The sequence below is a fragment of the Microtus oregoni genome, unplaced genomic scaffold (genome assembly GCF_018167655.1).
Source record: "Microtus oregoni isolate MIOR12 unplaced genomic scaffold, Mior012 000077F_ref0000221, whole genome shotgun sequence".
In the NCBI taxonomy this organism is placed as follows: domain Eukaryota; kingdom Metazoa; phylum Chordata; class Mammalia; order Rodentia; family Cricetidae; genus Microtus; species Microtus oregoni.
The window spans coordinates 4,825,845-4,843,871 of record NW_024544029.1 but is presented as its reverse complement, the minus strand read 5'-3'; the positions used below and the strand labels follow the sequence as shown (position 1 = coordinate 4,843,871).

At 48.0% G+C, this 18,027-nt stretch overlaps 1 protein-coding gene across 1 annotated transcript; it reads right to left on the bottom strand.

Annotated features, from left to right (window-relative positions):
- Positions 1–21: 21 nt before the first annotated feature.
- Positions 22–16,046, bottom strand: Ccdc65 (coiled-coil domain containing 65). Its single transcript, XM_041642669.1, has 8 exons — positions 15,729–16,046; positions 14,884–15,051; positions 5,387–5,556; positions 4,404–4,542; positions 2,889–3,086; positions 2,518–2,736; positions 520–672; positions 22–443 (listed from the first exon to the last, which is right to left on the bottom strand). Exons 1-8 carry the CDS (start codon positions 15,858–15,860, stop codon positions 132–134), a joined length of 1,491 nt encoding a protein of 496 aa, XP_041498603.1. The 5' UTR covers positions 15,861–16,046; the 3' UTR covers positions 22–131.
- Positions 16,047–18,027: the final 1,981 nt, after the last annotated feature.

Below are 18,027 nucleotides of genomic sequence, written 5' to 3'. Positions count from 1 at the left end.
AAAGAATAATTTATTGGTTATACTGCGCGGGATAGTGGCAGTCAATGACTAGAGTACTGTCTGGAGCCTCCATCTAAATTTGTAATACCAAAGCACTCGGGTTTCACAAAAAAAATCTTGGGTTCCTTGGATCACAGGGTACGGGAGACAATGTGGGCAGCTTCGATGACATTGTAGGTGGTTGGAGGGCCTCTCTCGCCTGCCTGGGCAGGTGCGGACAGCTGGGGCAGGTTGCTCCTGTGGTTTACTATGAAGAGCGGGTTGAGCTGGCTCAGCACCTCATCGCTCACGGAGATACTGTCCAGGTACTGTTTGAGCATTTCCCTCAGCTTCCCGCTGATCTCCAGCAGCTGCACGCGTCTGTGCTGCAGGCTCAGCACCTCCAGCTTCACCTTATTGTATCTTTTCCAGAAGTTCTCCATCCCTGAGTAGTCCGCCATAACCTGAGGCAGAGGAGGGAGGGGTGTGGTGGTCCCCTTGAGCAAATGCTGCCCAGCCCCCATGCTCCCCATCCTTTACCTTGGCCAGCTCCTCTGTGACCTCTTCTGGGTTCTGTCTCTCCACTTCCTCCTGCTCCATGGGAGTCAGGGCTGAGGAATAGAAAGGCAGGACTTTTTCTTCCTCTGTTTCAAATTTCCTACAGATTTCAGCAAGTTTAAGGATCTTTTCACCCTGTTGGGAAGGAAGAGGCGCGTTAGGGAAAACAAGATGGATCCCTGCTTGAGTCCAGGAAAGCGGCTCCTGCAGCAGGAAGCCCGCGCCAAGCTCTCTCCCAGCAGTTAACATCCTCACACGGCACAGCTCAGTACCACATCGTCTTCTCTTCAGCTAAGAAAGGTGTTTCCTGGGATGAGGAAACACACATGCGCAGACACACAGAGGGAGATCTTGGGAAGCTGGAGAGCCCCATCTCTTCTGGAAGCCTGGGGGTTGAGAAGCTTTAAAGCGTCTTCCTTCCTTACTTTAGGCTTGGTCAGTTTGAAGTCAAATAGGAGGGTTGGTTGGTCTGCAAATGTGTGAGACGGGTCCTGATCAGGCTTTGAACTTCTTGAGCCAACCCATCAGCAAGGGGCCTGCAGTGTGAGAAAAAAGCTGCCAGGCTTTTCTCTCAGGAGGTTGAGGAAGAAGGGGCCATCTTGAAAACCCACCACCTTTGTTACACAGTGGTAGCTCTTCCTCTCCTATGGGGAGTTTGTCCAACTTCTGGTCTCTCATCACCTGTCTCAAAGGTCACCCTGACTGCTCTTAGGGTGTTTAGGGGTGATGACCACTGCTCTTGGCTGCTTCAAGCTGACAAAAGGTCAAGACTGGGGGCCGGCCTCAGAGGAAGGTCTGTCTAAGGGGCCGCAGTGAAACTTAACCTATGGTGAAGATCCAGAGCATACGACAGCCATTGGGGACAGTGTGTATCTTTGGAGCCTGTCATACGACTGAAAATTAGCATCTTGATGAGTTGGTAGGCCTCGAAAGAAATCTAGAGGTTAGGTCCCCAAATGACACTGTCTTCAGAAGAAATCCAGAGACAAACCCCCAAAATGATGCAGTCTAGAAATAATACAGTCTAGGGGTCCTAATTGGTTCGTTTCCTCTGCTAGTTAAAGAGTTAAAAAGAAGGAAAAACCTGAAAGACATCAGGTAGTATAATATTCAGGGGCCTCGTCCCAGCCCCTGGCATCCATCTTTGGAATACTGGGCAGGAACGCCATTTCAAGCCCCCTCCGCTGGGAGTTGCCTTGGTCTGAACTCCACCTCTGAGAAAGCCTGCCAAGCGGTGACTCCTTCCCAGGGAGGGTCAGGACCACTCCCACAGGCTATTTAGACTGCCCCCCAGAGAATGTACATGTGGTCTCCGGGTTTCGCGTGGTCTCCTCCCACACCTCACCATGCTTTCCCAGTGCCACCCGGGAGCACTGCATTAAACATGGGCATCTTTTATTCAATCTAATTTGGTCTGATTGGAATTATTTGCGTTGGCAGAGAGGCTCATCTAAAAAATATTCCTGGGCTGGAGAGATGGCTCAGTGGTTAAGAGTGGCTGCTCTTCCAGAGGTCCTGAGTTCAATTCCCAGCAACCACATGGTGGCTCACAACCATCTGTAATGAGATCTGGTCTCCTCTTCTGGCCTGCGGGCATACATGGAGGCAGAACATTGTATGCATAATAAATAAAATCTTTAAAAAAAAGAAGAAATATTCCTAACAGGTAGCAGCAGAGAATCTCAGCTCATGGAATCGCAGAGTCACAGACAGAGTCAGCAGTTGGAGGAGAGGAAACCTCATGCATCAGACACGCGGAGAAAAAGACCCTGTGCAAGGCAAAGTGGGACTCGAATCGGGAAGCTGAAACATCCCTGTTCATTTAAAAAAGAGAACGGAGTAGAAAAGAAGGAAGGAAGGAAGGAAAAAAGAAAAGCTAACACAAACATCCACTTAAAGAGGAGGGAGGAGGGAGCCCTGCCCCATCTTTCCTGAATCCCTTTTGCCCCCAGCCAGGTTTCTTGGTTTTGTCCCTTTTACCTTCTCCACGATCTTTTTCAGGTCCTTGAGGGTGGCATTACTTTCCAGGGTGAGTTTGACTAAGTTCTCCTGGGACACTCCCCGAGCCTGCGTCCTTTGGGCTTTCAGTTTTCGCAGCTGTACATGGACCAGCTCCTTGTCATTGCGGATGCACTGGTTCTGCCATTCACTTTCACGGCTGTGGGCTGTGATCTTCCCTTTCAAGATACCTATGGCCTCCTAGAGGGACAGTGGGGACCATTGACAAAGGCAGTTGAAGGACTAAGAGCAGAGTGTCATCTTGACCCAACCAGTGAGAGACCCAAAAGAATTTGGGAAGGCAATGGACAGATGGACACTGAATGGCCTGGCGTCTCCAAGTGAGCACTGACCTGCAGCTTCTGGATTTTTTTCATCTGCATTTCAATCTCTTTGGAGCTTTTCTCGTCCTTCACCTTCAGAGTCTCAAAGGCAATCTTCCGGTCCTCCGTGGCATCGGTATAGTTCTTGAGCGCATCCTGGAACCTTCTCCACAGATCCTCCACTATGTTCTCCAGTTGTAGACGAAGAAAGTGCTTCTCTTCTAAATTCTAGGGAATGTGTCCCAAATACCAAAAGCTTAGAGCTACTCTCTTAGTGCCCGCTCATGCCCACCAGCAGCCTTACCCTCGGGAACTGTTAGGAGCGTTGTTTAGTGAATTACATTCAGAGTGGGGCATTGTGACCCAGACAGGAAAGCATGGGGGTGGGCCCAGCTCCATGAGAATGATGCCAATTAGAAACAGAATGAGGAGCCAGGCAGAAGAGACACATCTCTGTGAGTTCAAGGCCAGCCTGGTCTACAGAGCAAGTTCTAGGGCAGGCTCCAAAGCTATACAGAAACCCTGTCCTGAAAAACAAAACAAAACAAACAAAAACAGAATGAGGCCCAGTGTTCCAAATCTCAACTTCTTTTTTTTTTTTTCTTCTTAAGACAGGGTTTCTCTGTGTAGCCCTGGAACTCTGTAGAACAGGCTGGCCTCAAATTTGAGAGAGATCCTCCTCCTTCTGCCTCCAGAGTGCTGGGATTAAAGACGTGCGATTTATACCACCTGGCTCAGATCTTGTAACTTTTTAAAGCAAAATTGATAGTTTGGATTTTCATGTGAAATCTTTTCAATTTTCACAAGTAGGAAATTATTCAAACTGTAAAGTATATCACTGGCTAAATTAAAAGCAAGGGTTGGGGATGGAGCTTAGAGTAGAATACTTGCCTAGCATCGACTCAGGCTGGATGTGATGGTACATGCCCATTACCGTACTCGGGAGGTGGAGGCAGGAGGATCACAAGTTTAAGGTAAAAGTAAAAGCAGTTCCAGGTCATGCTCCACCACATAGTGAGTTCAAGGTCAGCCTGAGCTAAGGAAGAAGCTGTCTCAAATATAAGTTGATTGATTAAAGTTAAACCAAGAACCCTAAACACAAACTTCTGCATGTCAGCTAGATTTGCAAAGTCTATGATGGAAAGAATTATGGATCAATTTCTACCGACTCAGACTGTGGGATTCAAGCTGGTCATGTGGCTACTGTGGGCCCTTATTTCTTTGTCTATACCTCTCAAAAGGGTGAAGTCAGATGATCTCTCAGTTTTTTTTTTAATTGTTGGTGGTCGTGGTGATGGTTTTTTGCTTTTTTTGTTTGTTTGTTTATTTTGTTCTTTCCCCCTTAAATGCATTCTTAAAATCTTCTAGAACATTCCTGGTTCCCAAGCAGTTTTCACAAGATCACAGAGAAGCACAGGGGACCTCAGTGGCCAGAGACTTTTATTGACCCTTGGCTCTGGAGTGCTCGCCTAGCTCTGACTGCCCTGAGCAGTTCTCGTCCCGGCCCGTCTCTCCGGACCCCGTCCCTCCATCCTCCGCCTGTACCTTGTTTTTCAGATCATCCCACATACTCTGGAACTCTAGCTTGCTCTCATACTCGGAATCGACGTAGTTCTGCTCCATGGCCATGAAGACATCCTGGAGGTAGTGGATCTCTTTCTCATGCTGGTCAATGATTGTCTTCCTACAGGAGATGTGATGGGTATAGCATGAGGTCCAACAATAACAAAGAAACACATAGCTATGAACGGGCAGGGGTGGTGGCACACTCCTTTAGTCCTGGCACTTGGGAGGCAGAGGTGGGCGGATACCTATGAGTTAGAGGGCAGCCTGGTCTACAGAATGTGTTCCAAGCCAGCCAGGGCTACACAGTGAGGCTCTGCCTTAAAATACAAAAAAAACCCAAAAAAACAAAAAACAAAACAAAACAAAAAAAACCCCAAAAAACCAAAAACCCTATAGATGGGACAAACTTGTAGGCACCTGGCATGGAGGGAGGGAAGGTTTTAGTGTATGTTTTCTTTTACTTTCTTTTTTTTTCCAGAAAGAGTAAGAATATTTTAGCCGGGCGGTGGTGGCGCACGCCTTTAATCCCAGCACTTGGGAGGCAGAGGCAGGTGGATCTCTGTGAGTTCGAGACCAGCCTGGTCTACAAGAGCTAGTTCCAGGACAGGCTTCAAAACCACAGAGAAACCCTGTCTCGAAAAACCAAAAAAAAAAAAAAAAAGAATAAGAATATTTTGATTTTTGAGTAGGTAATACTTTCATATGAAACAAAACCAAAAATTTACATAAGTTCACAGTGGAATCTCTCTCCCATCCTTATCTACTGATAGATGGATAGAATTCTGATAGTTGAAATTAGGAGGTACAGACAGGTACCGGCAGAGGTCAAAGAAAGCTAAGACTCTAAGATTAAAGCCAAGTTCATTTCCGAGGAACTCAAGAGCCTCTCTGCCTGGGGTTAGATTAGGGAGGAGGCTCTGGGAACTCCCGGGATCCAGTCTCTGGACTCTCTGGCCCCTTACCGCTCCGTCTCAAACTCTTTCGTCAGGACATCTAGTTCCATGTTGTAGCTTTCCTCCAGGAGGCTGAGTCGGCGTCGCTGCAGGGTCAAGAGCTGGTCAACATTGTGTAAGTGGCTGCGCAGAGCATGGGCGTATTGTTCCTCTGCTTCAGTCAAGTCCTTAGCCAGAGACTAGAGGAGGAAGATAATTACTGTTCTGGCCGAGTGGCATCCCTGAGAAAATACAAATGGATTCGAGGGGCTGGGTCCTCAGCACCCACAAACGAAGTCTGTGGTGGCACCCCTGTAATCCTGGGTTTGGGGGAGTAGACTTAGGAGGCTCCTAGGTCTTGCTGACCAGCCAGCCTACCCAATTTGATAAATGAGCTCCGATCTCAAAATATAAGGTGGAGAGCAAGCAAGGAAGATGCTAGTGACAACCTCTGGCCTGCATGCACACGCACACATGCACGCACGCACACGCACATGCACGCACGCACGCACACTTAGCTATCTGGCTAGGTGGATGGCACAATGGCATTTTCCTCTTATTTCCTAATGGTTTTAGGAATGCTGGCTCTCCCATTCAGTCTTTAAAAAGTAAGATTAATTTATTATTTGTGTATATGCGTGCATGCCTTTCTAAGTTTGTTATGCAGGTGTCCCAAGAGGCCAGAGGCCCTCGGATTTCCTGGAATGAGAGCTACAAGCAGTTGTGAGTTGCCTAATGTGAGCACTAGAACTCGTACCCAGGTCCTCTGAAAGAACTGCAAGAGCCATCTCTCCAGACCTTTCCACTTAGTCTATGATGCAAACCAAGAGTGACCTCTAGAAGTGTAGGAACCAGTCCTAGCGGTACATGCCTTTATTCCTACCACGCAGGAGAGAGACAGGAGGAGATCTGGAATTCAAGGACTAGGATTTTTAGGCCAGTCGGGGCTACATCCTAAGATCCTGTCTGAAAAAAAAAAAAAAAAAAAAACCAGCATTGGGAAGGACTGGAGAGATGGCTCAGCAATTGGGAGCGCTGGCTGCTTTCCCAGAGGACTAAGGTTTGATTCCCAACACCTGCATGGAGGTTCACACCTGTAACTCCAGTTCCGGGGGATCTGATGCTCTTTTCGTGGGCATTGCATGTATATGGTGCACCTAACATATGTGTAGACACAGAGATAAAATGAAAATAATTTTTTTTTCTAAAGAACTGTAAAGTGAGCCAATGTCTTGTGGCTCACAAACATTTACACGGATGGAGCCACCATTAAAAAAAAAAAAAGAGGTAGGGCTGGAGAGATGGCTCAGCAGTTAAGAGCACTGGGGGGTGGGGTAGAGCTTTTCCAGAGATCCTGGGTTCAATTCTTAGCAACCATATCGTAGCTGATAGTCATCTATAATGAGATCTGGTGCCCTCTTCTGGCTTGTAGGCATACATGCAGGCAGAAAATTGTATACATAATAAATAAATCTTTAAAAAAAAAAAAGCCAGGTATCCTTGAAGAACTGGATGTTTGAGGGCAGAAACTAACTTGAATCTAGTTTTATTAGGAAAAAAATCCTAAGATGGGCGGCTCCGCCGGTGCAAAGAAATCCAATCAGGTCAGATCAAACCGAATTAAAATGCCCATTGTTTTATTAAATACGGTGAGTGCACTGCTGGGAGACAGGAAAGCGAGGAGCACCTGCAAACCCAGAACCACATGTTTCTCCTCTGGGAGCTCACTTAAATACGCTGGGGGAAGGGGTCAGGACCTGGCATGCTGGAATTTGGAGTCCAGACCAATGCAACTCCCAGGGCCAGAGGGCTGGGGTTACGCTTCCCACTTAACAAGTTTATCTTCTATTTTTTAGATTTATTTATTATGTAAACAGTGTTCTGCCTGTGTGTCCCCTACAGGCCAGAAGAGGGCACCAGATCTCATTATAGATGGCTGTGAGCCACCATGTGGCTGCTGGGAATTGAACTCAGGACCTCTGGAAGAGCAGCCAGTGCTCTTAACCTCCAGCCCTAGTTTATCTTCTTACACAAATCAGTCAGGTGACGCACACCCACAATACTAGGGCACTGATGCAGGAGCACTGCAAATTCCCTAGGCTACGGTAATGAGTTTGAAGCCAGCTTGGGTACTTAACAAGACATGTGTGCATGTGCGCGTGTGTGTGATATGTACATATATAATATATGCATGTATAAATACTTCCATATACATCCATCCATACACACATACAGTGTGTGTGTGTGTGTGTGTGTGTATATATATATATATATATTATCTCCCAACGTAGCTCTAATTGGCTTAGAACTAGTTATGTAAAACAAGTTGGCCTCCAACTCACAGGGATTTGCTTGCCTCTGCCTCCCTAGTGCAGGAATAAAAGTGTGTACTACCACACACGGCAAAATTATTTTATAGGGTTGGGGATGTATCTCAGCGGTGGAGTGTTTGCCTACCACACAGATAGGGCTAGATTTTGATCCCCAGTACTACAAGCACAAAACAAAAAGCAAGGAAGCTATCAAAGACCAATCAAGTGAGGACAGAGTGATTCAGGGGCCAACAGAAACTGGCTTCTTATGGCATCCTGTATGGCAGACAAGTCTACTCCCATCCGACAGTTTTCTGCAGTGGGACCGTCAGTTCATCCACCAAAGAGGAAATCTCATTTGGATAGTGACACATCCTACAATGCCAGCATTTGGGAGGAAGGGAGACTGGGAGCTGGGAAACTAGAGAGACAGCTTAGAGGTTGAGAGCACTTGCTCCTTTTCATGAAGACCTGAGTTCAGTTTCCAGCACTGACCACTCTCGAAGTCTAACTCCAAGGGTTATGGCGCCCTCTTCTGGCCTCTGTGGGCACCTGCACTCACATGTATTACCCCCCTCCCCCAACACACAAGACACATAATTGAAAAATAATAAAATATTTTTTAAAGGTCATGAGTTTGAAGTCAGCAGACTCATCTCAAGAGGAAAGCCAGAAAGAAAAAGGAAGATAGGGAGTGGGAAGAGGGAGCACAGAAGAAAAGCGTTCTCTTTCCACCTCCTTGAGTTTGAGTAACCTTGTGACTATTGGGATCAACAGAAGAGGTGAAAATGGCACTTGAACTGTGCTGGTTCCAGCACAGCCCTCACTCTGGCCTGCCAGCTCCCACTTCCTGCCTCTTGGAATGCCTATTCTTGGGAATTCTTCCTCCAGGCACGCTGTGAGAAACCCAGACTGTCTCGCTGTTGTGTATGAAGACAATCCCCGTGGGGCAAAGGTTGTGTTGTGTGTCTTTCCTGGAAAACAGAGACAGATATCCATTGTCCCCAGAAGAGAGAGAGAGACTAATGATTCTGCCAGGTCTACCTTGGTAAACCAGTTAGTTTATTGGGGTTACTGATGGTTAATAAAAGCTGTTCCTCGAGTTCCACAGCTTAGCTGGTCTGAGGATCCCTCCTTTCTAGCAGTCGGTTTTGCTTATATAACCTTGGAGAGGAGCCTTGTGATTTTTTTTTTGACAGGGTTTCTCTGTAGACCAGGCTAGCCTCGAACTCACATAGATGTTCCTGCCTCTGCCTCCTGAGGGCTTAAAGGCATGCACCACCACTACCTGGCTAATACTTGGGAAGCTGAGGCAGGAGTAACGCCATTATTCTCAGTCTGGGTTCAAAAAAGAGAAACGAAGGGTTGGTTAGTGACAAAGTTCGTGCCAAGCAAGCACAAGGCCCTGAGTTTGGAACCTGACCCAGAACCCACATAAAGACCCAGGCCTGGGGGTACGCCTATAATCCCAGTGCTTGGGGCTGGGGGTTCAGATCACCTCTCATACATGGTGGATACCTGAAGCTCACTGGCCATCCAGCCTAGCTCAGCTGATGAGCTTCAGGATCAGTGAGAAACTGTCTCAAAAAAGAAGACGCTTGTTTTGGCAGCATATATGCCAGAATTGGAATATAATACAGAAAGATTAACATGACCCTGAGCGAATCTGTGAAGTGTTTTTTATTTGTTTGTTTGTTTGAGACAAGGTCTCACTACAGAGTAGCCCTGTCTGGCACAGAACCTGCTAGACCAGATTGACCTCAAACTCAGAGATCCTTCAGCCTCTGCATGCAATGTTTTAAAAACATTTTTTTAGATTTATTTTATTTCATAAGTGTTGTCTGCATGTATGTGTGTATACCATATGTGTGCCTGGTGCCCTTAGAGGTCAGAAAAGGGCATCAAGTCTCCTGGAGTTACAGCCACCATATGGATGCTGGAAATCTAACCTGGTTCCTCTACAAGAACAATAAGTACTCTTAACTGCTGAGTCACTTCTCCGGCTCAAGTGTACCACATTCTAAAAGCAAACTAATAGATGGACCATAGTTAAGGAAAGATACTGGGTAACAACTTCTGGCATGCATATTCATATGTGAACATATAACACACACACCAAGTCCAAAGCCTTCCAGGGCTGGATATGTGACTCCGTGGTAAACTACTTATCGAACACATAAAAGGCCTTAGATTTGCTCCCTGGCACTGGAAAAAAAAAAGGCCTGGGACTGGAGAGATGGCTCAGAGGTTAAGAGCACTGGCTGTTCTTCCAGAGTTCAATTCTCAGCACTCACATGGCAGCTCACAGCTATCTATAACTCCTATTCCAGGGGATCTGACATCCTCACACAGACAAACATTCTGACAAAACACCAATGCACATAAAATAGAAATAAATAAACCAGTTTAAAGAGAGCAAGGGAAGAAGCCATAGCAGGGTTGTAACCTCCAGTGTGAAGCTGCTGGGGTCTGCTGAATCCCCACCCGTACAAGACAGGCAGAAGGAAAGGCGTGTCTTCTCGTGGAAAGACACTAATATTTGCTGTTACTGCCGAGTTTTGTTTGAGAAGAAAAGCCTAAAGAGGAACTGGCAAGCAGGTATAGTGGTGTATTAATAAAGCTTGCCTGAAGATCAGAGAGTAAAGCAGCCATACAAACCAGGGAGTGGTGGCACACTCCTTTAATCCCAGACAGAGGCAGGTGGATTTTTGCTGGTTCAAGGACATCCTGGGCTACACAAGATTGAATCTGTCTAAAAGAGAAACAGAGCTCACACAAAGGTGGTCTCAGCACTAGGGAGGTGGAGACGAGAGCCATATGGCTGGGCAGAGAGAGGAATAGAAAGAGGAAGAGACAGGAACTCTGTGGAGTCTTCAGAATTTGTGGAGACAGGATCTCACCTATTTTCCATTTGAGGTAGAGGTAAGAGAGAGTGGCTGGCTGCATTGCTTTTCTGACCTTCAGGTTGAACCCCAGTATCTGTCTCTGGGTTTTTATTATTTGTACTACAAACAGGTAAAAGGTGTATTTTAAAAAGATAAACAGGGTGTAATGGTGAAGGTCTTTAATCCCAGAACTCAGAGGCAGAGGCTGGTAGATCTCTCTGGGTTTGGGGCTAGAGTGGTCTACATAGTGAGTTCCAGGCCAGCAAGGGCACTGTCTTTAAAAAGCAAAATGAGGGGCTGGAGAGGTGGCTCAGAGGTTAAGAGCACTGGCTGCTCTTCCAAAGGTCCTGAGTTCAATTCCCAGCAACCACATGGTGGCTCACAACCATCTGAACTGAGATTTGGAGCCCTCCTATGGCGTGCGGGCACACGTGGAGGCAGAATGTTGTATACATAATAAATAAATCTTAAAAAAAAGCAAAATGAAAAATAAACAAAAAGGGGCTGCAGCTTTCTCTCCCTTGGTGCTACCTTCAAGGAAGCTGCCATTTCCTGCGCAGATCTTGGTTCCCCTCAGATCTAAGAAAGAAAGGAAGGAAGAAGGAAAGAAAAAGAGGACCATAGCCAGGTGGTAGTGGCATGAGACTTTAACCCCAACCTCAAGAAGCAGAGGCAGGGAGATCTCTGTGAGTTCGAAGCCAGCTTGGTCTACAGAGCAAGTTCCAGGAAAGCCAGGGCTACACAGAGAAACCCGATTTCGAAAAATGGGAGTGGGGGGTGATCAAGAAATTCCTTCAGTGAAAGTCAGAACCAAGAAGAAATGCAGAGGCATCAACAGGTTGCAGAGAAGCTTTGAGGGCCAGGTTCTAAAGCCCGGAATTGGTCACGAGAACAGCAAAGAAACCAAGCACATGCCGCCCAGGGGCTCTGTGTGTTCCTGGTGCAGCACCAATGCTGTGTTAGACATGCCGCCCAGGGGCTCTGCATGTTCCTGGTGCAGCACCAATGCTGTGTTAGACATGCCGCCCAGGGCTCTGCATGTTCCTGGTGCAGCACCAATGCTGTGTTAGACATGCCGCCCAGGGCTCTGTGTGTTCCTGGTGCAGCACCAATGCTGTGTTAGACATGCTGCCCAGGGCTCTGTGTGTTCCTGGTGCAGCACCAATGCTGTGTTAGACATGCTGCCCAGGGCTCTGTGTGTTCCTGGTGCAGCACCAATGCTGTGTTAGACATGCTGCCCAGGGCTCTGCGTGTTCCTGGTGCAGCACCAATGCTGTGTTAGACATGCTGCCCAGGGGCTCTGCATGTTCCTGGTCCAGCACCAATGCTGTGTTAGACATGCTGCCCAGGGGCTCTGCATGTTCCTGGTGCAGCACCAATGCTATGTTAGACATGCTGCCCAGGGGCTCTGCATGTTCCTGGTGCAGCACCAATGCTGTGTTAGACATGCTGCCCAGGGCTCTGCATGTTCCTGGTGCAGCACCAATGCTGTGTTAGACATGCTGCCCAGGGCTCTGCATGTTCCTGGTGCAGCACCAATGCTGTGTTAGACATGCTGCCCAGGGCTCTGCATGTTCCTGGTGCAGCACCAATGCTGTGTTAGACATGCTGCCCAGGGCTCTGCATGTTCCTGGTGCAGCACCAATGCTGTGTTAGACATGCTGCCCAGGGGCTCTGTGTGTTCCTGGTGCAGCACCAATGCTGTGTTAGACATGCTGCCCAGGGGCTCTGCATGTTCCTGGTGCAGCACCAATGCTGTGTTAGACATGCTGCCCAGGGCTCTGTGTGTTCCTGGTGCAGCACCAATGCTGTGTTAGACATGCTGCCCAGGGCTCTGTGTGTTCCTGGTGCAGCACCAATGCTGTGTTAGACATGCTGCCCAGGGCTCTGTGTGTTCCTGGTGCAGCACCAATGCTGTGTTAGACATGCTGCCCAGGGCTCTGTGTGTTCCTGGTGCAGCACCAATGCTGTGTTAGACATGCTGCACAGGGCTCTGTGTGTTCCTGGTGCAGCACCAATGCTATGTTAGACATGCTGACCAGGGCTCTGTGTGTTCCTGGTCCAGCACCAATGCTATGTTAGACATGCTGCCCAGGGGCTCTGCATGTTCCTGGTCCAGCACCAATGCTGTGTTAGACATGCTGCCCAGGGCTCTGCGTGTTCCTGGTGCAGCACCAATGCTGTGTTAGACATGCTGCCCAGGGGCTCTGCATGTTCCTGGTCCAGCACCAATGCTGTGTTAGACATGCTGCCCAGGGCTCTGCATGTTCCTGGTGCAGCACCAATGCTGTGTTAGACATGCTGCCCAGGGGCTCTGCATGTTCCTGGTCCAGCACCAATGCTGTGTTAGACATGCTGCCCAGGGGCTCTGCATGTTCCTGGTGCAGCACCAATGCTGTGTTAGACATGCTGCCCAGGGCTCTGCATGTTCCTGGTGCAGCACCAATGCTGTGTTAGACATGCTGCCCAGGGCTCTGCATGTTCCTGGTGCAGCACCAATGCTGTGTTAGACATGCTGCCCAGGGGCTCTGTGTGTTCCTGGTGCAGCACCAATGCTGTGTTAGACATGCTGCCCAGGGGCTCTGCATGTTCCTGGTGCAGCACCAATGCTGTGTTAGACATGCTGCCCAGGGCTCTGCATGTTCCTGGTGCAGCACCAATGCTGTGTTAGACATGCTGCCCAGGGGCTCTGTGTGTTCCTGGTGCAGCACCAATGCTGTGTTAGACATGCTGCCCAGGGGCTCTGCATGTTCCTGGTGCAGCACCAATGCTGTGTTAGACATGCTGCCCAGGGCTCTGTGTGTTCCTGGTGCAGCACCAATGCTGTGTTAGACATGCTGCCCAGGGCTCTGTGTGTTCCTGGTGCAGCACTAATGCTGTGTTAGACATGCTGCCCAGGGGCTCTGCATGTTCCTGGTGCAGCACCAATGCTGTGTTAGACATGCTGCCCAGGGCTCTGTGTGTTCCTGGTGCAGCACCAATGCTGTGTTAGACATGCTGCCCAGGGCTCTGTGTGTTCCTGGTGCAGCACTAATGCTGTGTTAGACATGCCGACCAGGGCTCTGTGTGTTCCTGGTGCAGCACTAATGCTGTCATGTCTGACACATCTCACTGTGCTGAGAGCACTCATGCTTCCTCCAAGAATCCCAAAGCATGGTGGCCATCAACGTCACCAATCCCAAAGCCAGGGATTGTGGCTTTCTTCTACAGAGAAGAAAGTGAAGAGATGGCTCAGGCACACATTTCATTTGTGCTTAAATGGAACTGCAAGAGCTTAAAAGGTGGGGGTGGGGGAGACACACAAGGCCAAGGAGACAGCTATGCCCATGTACGGGTGGACTGAGAAGATGCCACAAAGTTGCCCTCTGTCCTTCTTGGCATGCATACCCACACACGGACTTTAAAAAAAAAATATATATATATATATATAAAATATATATCAGAGTCCTTCAAAGGATGAGAGTGATTCAAGAATTTCTTAAGAGCATATGGATGGGCCTAGTTGATGGCACCTGCCAATAATTCCAGTACCTGGGAAGTCTGAAATAGAACCACTAAATTACAGCCAGCCTGGGCTGTACGAGTCTGTGTCTATCTCTCTCCTACCTCCAAAAGATCATTAAGATGGTTTGGAAATCCAGAATTGCTCTCGCCTTTTGAGGGCTTCACAACCTTATCCAGGGACACTGAAGTTGAATCAAGGAGGCCAAATTGCTTGAATGAAACAGGGGAATAATAGTCAAAATACCTTTATCTTGCCAGGTGCAGTGGCCCACGCCTTCAACCCCAGCACTTGGGAGGCAGAGGCAGGCGGATCTCTGTGAGTTCGAGGCCATCCAGACCTACAGAGTGAGACCCTTCACAAAAACAAGATACCCACACTCTAATACTAGCCCTCTGACTGGTCGGCCCCACTGTCTGGAACTGAGCCTTCGGGAACTGATAGAAAGACCAGGACTAAGTTTCACTTGCTGGCTCACTACTACAAAACTCTGCAGTGCTTGTTTAGGGCAGCAAATGATGAAAGAGAGTAGTTAGTTCCTCTAAGGAAGGCAGGGATAGTGACAGCTCAGTATTTCGTTGCTCGTGCCGTGTGAAGGTTTAAAGGTCAGTCAGGTAGATCTGGCTGTATATACCTGTGGTGCCAGCAGCTGGGAAGTGGGGGCAGGAGAGTGAGAAGTTCAAAGTCATCTCCAGTTACATCAGGAGACCAGTATAGGGATACATGACCTTGTCTCAAAAAAAACAAAAAATGAATTCACCAGGCCCGCTCTACTGAGAAAGGTCGAGGCCAGCGTCAAGCGACCTGAGCGACCGGAGGAAGCCGTACCTTGATGACGCTGTCCTTGCAGTCCACCACGCGCTCAAACGTTTGACTGAGGATCTCGATGTCCTTGAGAAGTTCCCTGGTCTTGACTTCCCTTAGGACAGTTCTCCACTGTGTGTTGATCTTATTAAGATTCAGAGCGCTGTTGTGTTCTTCCTTGGCCAGCTTGTCCTGTGTGAGGGAAAAACACACCCATTTCAGCCAAGGCCAAAGGTCTACCTGGGTACAACGGATACCACCCTGACAAACACCAGCCCTCGAGCATTCTGAAGGGCCAAAGCTCTTGTCAACCAACACCCAGGGCTCGGATTGGTGATTTTCGATGGGAGTTTCCTTCAAGGTGAGACGTCAAAGCAGAAGACTTTCTAATGATCCCACTCCAGACGGGACAGCAGAATTTTCTTTTTTTTTTTTTTAAAAAAAAATTTAGTTAGCTTTATTTTATGTGGATTGGTGTGAAGGTATCAGATCCCCAGAAACTGGAGTTACAGACAGTTGTTAGCTGTCATGTGGGTGCTGGGAATTGAACTCGGGTCCTCTGGAAGAACAGCCAGTGCTCCTACCTGCTGAGCCATCTCTCCAGCCCCCCAGATTTTCAAGATAGCTGAATTTGGACACTTGACAGCACCTACTGTCCTAATTCCGGAGCTCAGCTGGTACTTCCAACTCTATTCCCCCTCTCCATGCTTCACAGAGAACTCCCTAGGACGAAAACAATGTAGCCGAGGACTTCGGAGGAGGCACGGGCGGGATGAAAATGAGTCAGTCAACAGTGACGCGACCTGGGCAACGGTGCCAGGGCATGGGAGGGGTGGGTATGGGCAAGACACAGTAAAGACAAGCATCACCTTCAAGAACTGTGTGAGAAGCCTCTCTTTCTTCTTGGCCGCCTCCTCCTCTGCCAGCAACTTCTGCTGAAATAAAAGCAGCTGCTCTTCGTCCGTCAAGGGTACCTTTGCCTTTTTCCCTTTTTTAGGCATGGCTGGGCCGGCGGACTGGATTCAGGCAAAGAGCCTCGGCCTGCCGCCACGGCCTGCTTGTGAGAAATTAGAAAGAAAACGCTCCCATAGACAGGGACCTTCTGGAACTAAGGTAATGGAGCCTTAGTTATACCTCAGTCCTCTGCCAAGAGAGCTCAGGCCGTCAACAGACGGCTCAAGAGTCGAACGACGCATCTTGTCTCCTAGCAACAAGGACCTTCGCTAAGACCGCTGCCCGTGTGAGAAATTGTAAGGTGAGCCCTATTTTGAAGCGCCCCCTGCACTCTGGAGGACCGCAGTCAGTTCTTGTGGAGAGGGCTTTTTATCATAAAAATCCTGCTCTCTCTCTTTTTAAAAAAAGCCTTCAAATATTTTTTTCTATTTTACTGTTTTATTTTGTGTATGTGTGTTTTGTCTGCATACATGGGCATGCCTGTTGCCTGCAGAGACCAGAAGAGGGTGTTGGATTCAGTGGAACAGGTCAAGACCACTCACACACATACTCAATCTTTTTTGAGGGTGGGTGTATCAGGTTTCTTTTGGGCCACCAACCAGCTCCCAAATCATAACACAAACACTCTTATACTTAGTTTAAATGCTTGGCTTAGTTTAGGCTTCTTTCTGGCTAGCTCTTTTAACTTAACCTGTTTCTCTTTATCTACCTTTTGCCTCCGGCCTTTTCACTTTTCTTTATTCTCTGTGACTTTCTTTCCTGCTTACTTCGTGGCTGGCTGGGTGGCTGACCTCTGGTGTCTCCCTCTCTTGACGTGTTCTTCATTTCTCCTCCTATTTATTCTCTCTCTCTGCCAGCCCCGCCTATCCTTTCTCCTGCCTAGATACTGGCTGTTCTTTACTAACCCAATCAGGTGCCTCAGGCAGGCAAGGTGAAACAAATGCCACACATCTTTTAATAACTATACAATAGCAGCATAGACAAATGTAACACACCTTTACACAGTTAAAGTAATATTCTGCAACATAAACAAATGTAACCTATCTTTACATAGTTAAAGTAATATTCTGCAACATAAACAAATGTAACATATCTTTACATAGTTAAAGTAATATTCCACAACAGGTGGGCCAGTGAGAAGGCTCAGTGGGTAAGGGAGTTGCTGCCAAGCCTGATGATCTGAGACCAACCACCAACGCCAGCTTCAAGGGCTCAAAATCCTTTCTGACCTCAGTGGACACTGGACTCATGTACACAAACACACATATACATAAAACATTTTAAATCTTTGTAAAATGGTCTCCTTGGAGGTGGAGAGATGGCTCAGAGGATAAGAGCACTGGCTGCAATTGTAGAAGGTCTGGATTCAGTTCCCAGCACCCACATGGCAGCTCACAACTGCCCATAATTCCAGTTCCAGGGGATCTGATTCCCACTCTGACCTCTGTGGGCACCCGGTACACACATGGTGCACATACATACACGCAGGCAAAACAGATGCACATAAAACAAATCAATCTAGAAACTGTCTTGAGACAGCATCTCATTGTGTAGCCCCAGATGGCCAGAAACTCACTATATAGTCCAGGTTGACCTCAGACTCATAAAAACCTGTTTGCCTCTGCCTCCCCGGTGCTGGCATCAAAGGTATGCATTACCACTTCTAACTTAAAGTTTCTTCAAGCGAAAAATTCTTTGGATAACAAAAAGAAATACAGCAGTGCGCGTTTCCCCATATAGACACCCGCAGCTGAAGGAGCAGCAGACCTCTCAAGCCACAGCCCGCCCTGCTCAGGCAGCCGGGTGCACTCTCCTCGACATGGCCGCACCTCTGTCTTCTAAGCTGCCTTGCTTTTCTGTTTAACCCATACAGTATCTTTACTTCACTCTGCCTGAAATTCTGTTCTGTGGTAGATGTGCCCACGAGGACCTGAGCAGAATTCCCTGTGACTTCACTGGAGACTCTTTAGGCTGTGCAGCCAGCATCCTCGAGTTATTCTGAAAATTAGATGGGATGTTCAGAGAACAAAGCACAAAGATGGAAAGCAGGTAAGGACTGTAACCCTAACTACTACTAATAAGAAGAGTAGTGGGGAGCTCTGGGGAAGTGATGCTGGTTAGACTCTCAGGAAAGTGAGCTCCTTTAGTTGGATTAGTGTCCTTAGCAGACAAAGAGACTAATCTGGAAGATGGTTTAGGCTTAAGAGCACTGGC

What these genes read in the sequence shown, in the direction of transcription:
- Ccdc65 (XM_041642669.1), bottom strand. Translation starts at nt 15,860, where the DNA reads ATGCCTAAAAAAGGGAAAAAGGCAAAGGTACCCTTGACGGACGAAGAG. An exon ending in GCAAGGACAGCGTCATCAAG is followed by an intron (nt 5,557 to 14,883) that starts GTACGGCTTCCT and finishes TTCCTCCTCTAG; the next exon opens with TCTCTGGCTAAGGACTTGAC. An exon ending in GGGATGATCTGAAAAACAAG is followed by an intron (nt 3,087 to 4,403) that starts GTACAGGCGGAG and finishes CACATTCCCTAG; the next exon opens with AATTTAGAAGAGAAGCACTT.